This window comes from Centruroides vittatus, unplaced genomic scaffold, assembly GCF_030686945.1.
Source record: "Centruroides vittatus isolate TY-2023 unplaced genomic scaffold, ASM3068694v2 contig_1216, whole genome shotgun sequence".
NCBI lineage: Eukaryota > Metazoa > Arthropoda > Arachnida > Scorpiones > Buthidae > Centruroides > Centruroides vittatus.
The window spans coordinates 83,940-94,569 of NW_027120778.1; the positions used below are offsets into that span (position 1 = coordinate 83,940).

Consider the following 10,630-nt stretch of genomic DNA (forward strand, 5'->3'; position numbering starts at 1 on the left):
AAAGCAACAATATCGACAACAATACATTTTCCATTGTTTTCCCTTTCTTTGTTGCGAGATTGAACGAAGAAACTTCAGCGATTTTTTTGTTTTTTTTTCTAGAATATAACCGCTTCGGATATAAATGTGAGTAATATTTTTACAGACTACACAATATACTGTACAAATATTTTAATATTAAAGGAACTACCGATCTAGAAATTTGTCATTGGGTAATCATAAGGTTCTTGATGGTAGAAAAAGGTTGAATGGTCGCATTTAGGACGAGTATACTAGAAAACACCAGATTTCACAGGAAACAAAACAAAACTCTAAATTTGTCAGACAAACTAAAAAAACCAAACACAAATTCAATTTTGTTTTCAAATTTAATTTCTTTTTTGATAAAGCATTGGAATTTGACAAATACTCGATGAAACTATGATATATGGAAAACAGGAATTTGACTACGATACAAAAATTTACAACTACAGACAGTCTACAGAGACCCGAAGGCAAGCGATTAAGGTTACAGCCTATAACTCTATACAGATCTAAGAATTTTTCGGAAGGTGGTCTGTCCGGATTTGTCTCTTCTCGTTCTTCACCACCGGGCCATGGGACTGACATCAATCCAAAATGGGCTTGATAAAAAAAACAAGCATATAAGGAACGATATTGTTTAACTTTATTTCATTTCCTGGTGAAACTTTCTCTGAAAAAATTTATTCTACCCTTTACGTTTTTCATAGTAATTTTGTCAGAAGTAGCCAATATTTTCGAAGTTTTTCCTATGCTTCCTGTCTTTTATATTTATTACTATAATCTTCTGACAATAAAATTTCTGCGTAGATTTAGAAAACCTGTGGTAAAATTCTAGGACCGAAAGAATCGAAACATTTTTCAAATACGACTAAAAATAAAAATGTGCCAGCCTACAAGTTTCCGAGACGACTACAACCGAACAAATATGCTATGCATGCGCTTATCACTCGTTGACACGAAAATTACAAATACACCTTCACTCTTTTTTCATTCTACTCCATGATAAGAAGAATTCAAGTAGTCGTAGTGCAAGCCAACGCTTGAAGGAGGCGTGAATTTAGGAATGAACGTACTGTAGGGCACATTGCACTGGCGAACTTTGAATGAACACTCATTCGCGTTGTCGGTGATATTGTAAAATCAGCTTAACTCCGAATTATAATCAGGGGCAAATTCTCTGGGCCTGCTTAGCACGCGTCACACGCTTAAGAAAAAGGTTTGACTGTCAATGTATTTTTTATATGAGAACATATATGCCAATAATAACTTACTCTAACGTGTAAACTCTTTTATCATTTGTGTTTGCGCTTACATCGATAGCTAGCCGCTAGCCGTTTTTAGTTAGTGCAGTGGCGTGCCGTGACATTTGATGACAGGGAAGCTGTGTTTCTGTAAGAAGCCGACTTCCAGGGACAATCAGTTAATTGCGCGTCAGTGATGGTTTAGGGCAGTGGTTCGTAACCTTTTTATACTCGCAGCCCACCAGATATTTCGTAGAAGGTCACGGTCCGTGATTACTTACATTAAAAAAATGTTCTAATGTTCCTTTCTGTTTTTTGCTCATTTTTGTGGGTTAATTCTAAATAATTAAAACTAAACACGCAATATAAGAAAGAAATGCACTATTATTAGATCCAAAGCCCATGCTAAAACTAAACTAAAACTCCCACAACTTGTCGTAAAGATTTTGCATAACTTTTGCAAAAATATATAAATTTTCTAACCCTACTACTAAGCCTACTATTTTTGCATAATTATTTTTTAAATTCCAAGCATTAATAGTTTCTTAGAATTACTTTGGAATAAAAGAAGTAAATACTGCGGTGTAAGTAGCGTATTTGCATTTATTTCTTCTGTACTAACAAAGTTGTATGTAGGAAGAAATAAAAAACAAATAAAAAAACTAAATAGGAAAACTTTATCTTTCTTATTTCACTTTTCAATACGATATTCGGTTATACGTCAATTTTCTTTTTATTATATTCCAATTTTGAAAGTTGGAAATTATGCAAAATTTCCTTCTGGAAATTTTGCATAATTTGGCGGCCCCCCGGCAAACTTCTTACGGACCCCCGGGGGCCGCGGGCCCCCCTGTTAAGAATCACCGGTGTAGGGTCCATTCGTATTCATTTGTTCGATAAGCCAGTAAAAACCGTAGACTTCTCTAAATGTATTTTTAATATCACAATTACATTCCGAATCGCTAGCCACGATATAGGGGCTAAAATTAATAATAAATTATAAAAACTTACTCGGTGAAATAAAATTGCGATGGATATACATACCTGGTACAATGTATTGTTCGATTGTATTAATATACTTTTAAAAAAAATTATAATTAAAATATAGCTTCGTAAAGAAACGTACACAAAAATAACGTAAAATATTCTTTACTTTTTAAATTTTAAAACAATCCACTTACTGTTAGTCAAACAGCTCGATACGAGTAGCTAACGGATGGAATCGGAGACGGTCCAGGTAGGCGTGTGCGTGCCAAATCCCGAAGGTGCCGATACCGGTCGATGCCAAATGCCTCTTTTGTCGCATCACTAGTATATCTCAAAGGACGCCACAGAGCTGTTGTAAATTTTAACGTTTCTCACCGTAGCTGTAAAAATCTAAATACGTTAGACTTAATAGTCATTCGTTTTCTAACTAATTCGTTTTAATACCAGGTGTACACGGAAATCAGTTCCCCACTGTACCGAGCGAGTGATTGGTTCGGTCAAGCTTTTGTTTAAGTAAAATTTCGGCTCTTTCATCAGGGTTTTATTTATGTCCCCATTCCCCGATCTCTTAATTGTTTAACTACTTCTTAAGTAGAAATAAGTCGAAACCGGGTACTTTGTACCTGAATATCTGTAGTCTCGGGAAAACATTGGAAAGACAAATTTTTATGACAACGGATACATAAATCGTAAGTTTAAGGAAAATAAATTCTGGAGCTTTTTTGTACCTTGTGCGTTTCATTCATTAAATTTGGTTGTAAACGATGATGCCAAAGTAACAGTTAATTTTTTAACACTGTACTAGAGTTGTACACGTTATTTCTGCATCCCCTTACAGATGGGACATACTAAATCGTAATATCACCGGTTTAACATCGAAATCCGTAAGTAATATAAGATGGGAGAGCGGAATAAACGCGGAATAAACATATCAAATATTTTAATGGATTTTTTTAAAACTCCTGTCAACTATACGGAACTATCATAAAAACGTGCCAGTAAACTTCTATCGGTTGGGTTAAGTTATAAATCTAGTCTAGGGTGGACAACCTTTTTTATAACTTGGGCCAGAATAGATTTTACGTTATTTCCGCGGGCCGTAGTAGTTAATCGACGCCTTCTTGTGACTCGTAATTTTTTTAGTCTGCAAATACGAAATAAATAAATAAAAAGTTAATTACTACATTTATTTCTCTTATCGTTTTCGAAAATTATAAAGAACTGGAAAAATAACTATTAACTAATTTAATAATCTGTTAAAGATCTCGCGGGCCGGATAGAAACTTTTCGCCAGCCGTATCTGGCCCGCGGGCCGGGGGTTGTCCGCCGTCGATCTAGTCTACTCGCGATTCGCATAATCGGGCGAGGGCGGCCGAATATCTAACGGGCAGGCGGCTAACAGCCCACAACCGGTCCGGGATATAAAATTAGAAGCTCTATACGTGTGTCGCTTCTACCGGCTAAACCGGGCGAGGTTGCTGCTCCGTAAACCGCATGTGCTAATGCCTATATAATCTGGCTGATTGGAGACTGACCCGGTTTCGACATTCCTCCCGTCACCGAATTATTCGAATATACAATAGCAATCTTATCGTTTTTTTCACACGTAGTATAGAAATTTGTAAATGATACATAATGCAGTAATAATAAAATATTAATTTTAATTAATGCGAAGTACGTTAAAATATGAAATCTTATATTTTATAAAATACGAGGGAAGGTCATTGGAAGGTGGAATCGGCGCTTCCATCGCTTCCAATGACGGCACGCCACTGAGTTAGTGCCATGCTTGCCGGAACTCGATCGCTTGCTAGTGTGAAGGTTTGCCACAGCAAACAAGTGCGCCATTCGAAGCATTTAACATGGTCAGATTGTATCGAAAGCTTGCGGTACCCAGTCAGCATACGTGTATGTACTGAGAGGGATCTACATAGAGATTAATAGGGCTTAAGCCCGAGCTCCCAGTGTCGAGGGTCCAGAAAACTTGAATTATAATAAATTTTTAATACTTTTTCATTATATTTCATGTGTAGATATAATGGGCTTTATAATAGTCCGTGCTCTTTTCATAAACACCAAATAACGTTTCTGCCTATTGTTTAGTTCCAGAAATAGGTTTATTATTACTTTCAGCATGCCGAAAAATTTTAATGAGAATTCGCACCTAATTATAATTATAATAAATTTTATTATATTAATTATTATGCCTTTGTGTCCTTTATCATAGCTTAAATTTATCTTTGTATACTAGTACATTTATCAATTAACAGGACTTATTATACTGGAAAATTATGGATGCAGATATTTAGTCTTACAGATCAGTAATAATATTTTTTTTTTTGTTATTTAGTTCAACAGGTGAACTAAATAAAAAATATTATTTCTGATCTGTAAGACTAAATATCTGCATCCATAATTTTCCAGTATAATAAGTCCTGTTAATTGATAAATGTACTAGTATACAAAGATAAATTTAAATTTTATTATATTTTTGTTGCTTCAAACGCAATTGAGTGTTACAAATTAAGACACTTGGCGGTTTTTTCATATTTTATTCAGTCTGAATAAAAGATGAAAAAACGGCCTAGTGTCTTAATTTGTAACACTCAATTGTGTTTCAAGCAACAAAGTACAAAACACGTTTGAGATTATAAATAAAAAATAAATATATAAAATTTATTATATTTGTTTTGTAAGATGTTCAAGTTGGTTCAGCTGTTTACATACTTTAAAGACGAATTTAAAATAATTTTACAAATTCTTAAATAATTAATACCTGGTGATCCCAAATAATTTAAAATACATCCAAAACTACGTAATTACTGCTGAGAAAAGGCTCCAGAACTATAGAAGTTAAAAAAATGCATTATCATTCTAACAAAATCACGAATAACAACACAAAAGACACCAGTACTCAGCTTAACGCCGAACTATTTAAATAGCTTATATAATTACAGTAATTTTATAAGAAAACATTAATATTCATATATCTCGAAAAGTTTGACGTAAACAATATAAAAATTAAACAATCATTCCAACAATTCTCTTGACACTTATTATAGAAAACAAAACTTGTGACAACAACGAGGATAATTTCAAGTATTGAACAAGTTATACGTTTATCTCTCCTTTAATACATTAATAATCGAGTGTGACTTCTATGTTGGTAATTATATTTGATTAAGTAATTAGAATTCTTCACTTAAAGGAATTTTACATAAAGGATAATTACAGTTTCTTCAGTTCAACGGGAACATCTTCCACCTGCCGAACAATAAGCGATCGACACAAAAGATGCGAGACGAAAAGCAATCCAAAATAACATGGAGAAAATAAGATGCAGACTTGAAAAACAAAATATATAATACGAAAATTGGAAAAGTAAGAGAAATAGCGTTCTATAGACATTGGCAGGGGTGGCCAACTTTTGTGTACATAAGATCTACTTTTTATCGTAAAAATGTGTCGCGATCGACTTGTTGTCGTAGGCATAGTCTAAGTGGCGAGGGGTGTGTGAAATACATACTATGTTTATACACTGTGCTTCAGTACGAGGTGCACTCCCGCGAGCTATGGGTAGATAAGGAAAATATATGTTCAAAACTATTTTTTATTTTTTAAATCACTTAAGTTTTCAAGATATAGGCTCATAAAGAAAATAAATTTCCAGACCCAACTTTTGATATTTGCAGTTACGAGTTCATTCCGTACAGGCGGCACCTAAAAAAATCGATTTTTTGACACTTTCAAGATAGATTTTTATTAACTTAAAATATGATTTAATTTTTTTTAATCAATTACAATGTATAAATTGTGGTACTATTTGTTCGTAAACTTGAAAAAGTGGTTATAAAACTGCACAGTACGACTGATAATTTGATTATAAGATTTTACTTTTGCGATTTTTTTTTGGGCGAGGAAAATTTATCATGGAAGAATGATATAAGACTTTTAGACTTATTTTTTGCTAATCTATCAATAGCTCGGGGGAGTGCTCTTTGTACTGAAACACCCTGTATATCTACCTACGTAAAAAACAACGTAATTATTTAACGGGCCAAAATACTCACGTCCGGGGGAATTAAAACAACACGAGTAATTATTAACAATATTTATTAATTCAAATTAGCTACTGATAAAGACAGATTTAGAATTTATTTTATTACGTTACATTAATGGGAGGACTGAGTTTGCACGTCTCTTACCAAGGAAACATAATTAGGTGTATATCCTGACAAAGATAATAATAATGATTCTTCAGTATGGAAATCAGTCCGGACAGAATGTTTAGTCTTCGTTAACTTTAAGTATGAAAATGCCAATTCACACAGGTATGCAGTTCCGAAACAGGAATAAATATATTTGCTACATTTGGTGATACTGGGATATTTTTCTCAATTGACGTATTTCCAAAAATCCAAAAATATAGAAGTCTGTTGTCGAAAACGCTCACTTATCGAGTAAATAGATAGGTAAGAAATGCCATAATTTAATTTAAAACATAAAGAACAGGTACTTACATTTTAAACAAATGAAAAATTGAAACTCAACGTTGTCACCGTGGATAAACAATATTGATTAATAATAATAATATTGTTAATACTAAAGAAAAGAAGCTACCGCATCACAGTATCAAATATTCAAGCTAAATGGCTGTGTTTTCTACGAGTCCAGTCATAATTGCATGCATATTGTTGCTTTTGCGCGTTACGTTCATGCGTTGCGTTCAGTTACAAAGTGTAACACATTAAGTCAAGACATCGCGAGCGATCGACCAAAATTGGCATCGCGATCGACTTGTTGGCCACCCCTGGACATTGGTATGAAATAGTATGAAACAGTAAGTATAAACATTTGCTAATTAGAATACAAGATAATTCTTATTAGTTTACGATATATCATTTAGAATTACTTAATACTTAATAATTATTTAATAATAACACTTACTACTTAATAATACTTAATACTTAATAATTATTTTAGTTACTTAATACTTTTGTCGCGATTAATATTACATGTCCGATTCACATATAACATACCACTCCAGTTCCCGAGAGTCCGGCTGCACCTCCTGATACAGACAACTCTTTCGACACCCCTTTTACGCCAGAAGAAGTGGCAAATCGGATACTCAAAGGGCGTAACACAGCACCAAGTCCACACAAGATTAGGTATCTCCATTGGCGGCGGGTGGACCCAAAAGGCCTGATCATCTCGACACTCTTCAATGCTGTGCGCAGAACTGGCTATGTTCTCAACAACTGGAAATCATCCACAACGGTCCTGATCCATAAGAAAGGCGAAGAATCCAACCTCAAGAACTGGCGGCCCATCTGCTTCTCAAATACCCTGGGCAAACTCTACACCACCTGCCTGGCGGAACGTCTCCTCGGGTGGTGCATCACCTCATTGGTGATGCACCACCCGAGCGATTCTCCACCTCCCAGAAGAGCTTCCTTAACTACCAGGGATGTCTTGAGCACAATTTTTTGCTGAAAACCGTCATCGAGGATGCCAGGAGAACGAGAAAAGTGTGCTTCATCGCCTGATTAGATATTGCCAATGCTTTCGGCAATATTCCACACCACACCCTTTGGGAATTTCTCAGGTGGCATGGCCTATACCAGGATGCCATAACCACGCTACAACAACTCTACGAGGGGTCAACTACTAACATCAGAACCACCACCGGGCTTACTGACCCAATCTCGATGCAGTCTGGCGTCAGGCAGGGCTACCCAGTCAGCTCTCTGCTGTTCATCATGGCCATGGAACCAACCATCAGACGCATTCAAGCCCTAGGTAATGGATACTCTCTCCACGGAAAATCCATCGACATCTTAGCATAAGCCAATGACATCGCCCTTGTCAGTAGCACCGAACATGGACTACAAGACCAACTGGAAGACATCACCAACTGGGCAGAATGGGCAGGAGTAGAATTCAACCACTTCAAATGTGGCACTCTCTCTCTGTACTGGGTAAGTCGCATACTGCAGGATCTAACCCTTTTCTCATTAAAGAACAGGTCCTACCAATACTCGGCAGCAACAACGCCTATCAGCATCTCGGTGTCCCCACCAGATTTACGAAATGCAACACAGAAACTGCCACAACCAATGACATCCTGCACTCCATTGAAAAACCAGACTCCTCCGGACTGGCACCATGGCAGAAGGTGGACGCACTCAACACCTTCATTATGCCAAGGCTTACCTTCTGTTTGACCACCGGAACAACGCCCAAGAAAACCTTTGACCGGATTGACCGCGCCACCAAACGCTGCATAAAAAGCTGGCTCGGCCTCCCCCAGCGTGCCAACAATGAGGTAGTCTACCTCCCCTACAAGCAAGGGGGACCAACGTAACCCCAACCAGCCAATTAGCAGACATTGCCCAGATATGCCACGCTTCCTCGCTTTTTCATTCCAGGGACCCGAATATCACTCACATCGCTATAGGAGCCCTCGTGGCTGTCGTCAGAAAGCGGATAGGTAAGTCACCAACTACGGAAGACTTATGCCATTATCTAGACGGATCTATGGAGGACGAATTTGGCCTTCCATCCAAAGACATTACATCGATGTGGACCCGGCTAAGAATGGCCACTACACAGCTCAGAAAACGTCTAAACATCAACTGGACGATAGGTGACGACAACCTTCCCACGATTTCCGTCAACAACAATCCCATCCGTACAAATACTTGCCAAAGAACGCTCTGCAGCCTCCTGAAGAAATACCATCTCCGAAACCTCATCTCAAAACCCAACCAAGGAAAGGCTTACGGCCTTACCGCTACAAGTGAGGTAAGTAACCACTTCATCAACAACAGCCACTACACCCACTTTTCAGACTGGTACTTCATCCACCGTGCCCGGCTGAGCATTGTGGCCCTTCGTGGTCATAAATGCTTCGGCAACAAGACCAAGAGATGCCGGCGGTGTGGCTTTGTGCGCGAAACCCTCTCACATGTACTGTGCCATTGCTCTCCGAACTTCAGGCTAATTACTCGTAGGCATAATGCCATCCTTTTCTGCCTGATAGCCGCATTCCAGCCTAAAGGAGCAACCCTGCTCGTCAACCAAAGAGTACCTGGCTTCGACGAGAACTGTCGATCCGACATGGTAGTAATCCACAAACAATCTAAATCTGCTACCATTGTGGATGTGACCGTCCCATTTAAAAACGGCCAAGCTGCATTCCAGGCAGCCCGAGATGAAAAATGTAGAAAATACAACTCTCTGGTTCAACACTTCTGTCAGCGCGGCTACGACACCCACATCAGCGCTTTTATTGTGGGCGGTCTAGGTGGGTATGACCACGCAAACGAAGTCACTCTGCAACGCCTTGGAATTAACAGAAACTACTCCAAGCTAATGCGAAAGCTGACAATTAGCGGCGACATCTACAGGCAACACCTCGGCTACAATCAACGCCGACAGTTCAAAAACGACGACTTTGCTGTCTTCACACGAACCTCATCTTTGTACCTCTCACTAGCAGGCATACGAGCCCATGTTACGCAATCTTACACCCTGTGTCATTCTGGCTGGCAGTCCGTGCCCATGTAAATGCGTTCTGTTTATTTTATGTCATCATTCTGATTTCTGGCTGGCACTGAGCCCATGTTTACATGTCATATATCATTTCCCTATGTATCCTCTCGGGACTGAATTACTCCTCTTCTATTGCCTAATACACCTAACTGTAAATATGTTTGATTTATAAATAAAGGCTTCTAATACTCTCTTAATACTTTTGTCACAATTAATATTACATGTCTGACAGACATTGGGTTAGATACATGATTCACGATTTTAATTATTCAATACTTTTGACTTGTCGTTGCTTTACTTTGTAAGAATATTCTTGGGTCCGGGAGCACGCCCTCATTGTAAATATCTGGCCCGGGGACAAGTCCGTGGACACATTCGTACAGATACATTAATTGGTACACGAAGAGTTTTTACATAGCAGTAAAATGTCACAAAGTTTATGTCCATACGGATGAGTTCAATAATTGCAAGTACCAGATTTCCCTCAAGAGTTTTCATCATGTTGATCAAGCCATACTCAGCATCAGGTAAGTATGTATTATTTGATGCATCTGTTAGCGTGTATTTTATGAATTGAAGATTTTATGTTTTCTTTTAATGTATATACTCATTACAACACTTCCTTACAAACACCCTTCACGATAACATTCAAAATTGAATCATTATCTAATTTTTTCATCGCATCCATTCATTTACATATCACGTGTCACAGCTGTAAACAACCCCGTCACATAACACCAACACCGCTTCCCGAAATCCAATTCCTAGGTCCTCGTCCTGGGAAGTGGAAACGCCACTCAATAATTTTGAATGGCGGCTGA

The 10,630-nt window shown here is 37.6% G+C and overlaps 1 protein-coding gene across 1 annotated transcript; it reads left to right on the plus strand.

Annotated features, from left to right (window-relative positions):
* Positions 1-8,852: 8,852 nt before the first annotated feature.
* LOC136987212 (uncharacterized) lies at positions 8,853-9,824 on the plus strand. The gene has a single exon (XM_067284905.1). The coding sequence runs from the start codon at positions 8,853-8,855 to the stop codon at positions 9,822-9,824; it is 972 nt and encodes a 323-aa protein (XP_067141006.1).
* The last annotated feature ends 806 nt before the right edge of the window (positions 9,825-10,630 follow it).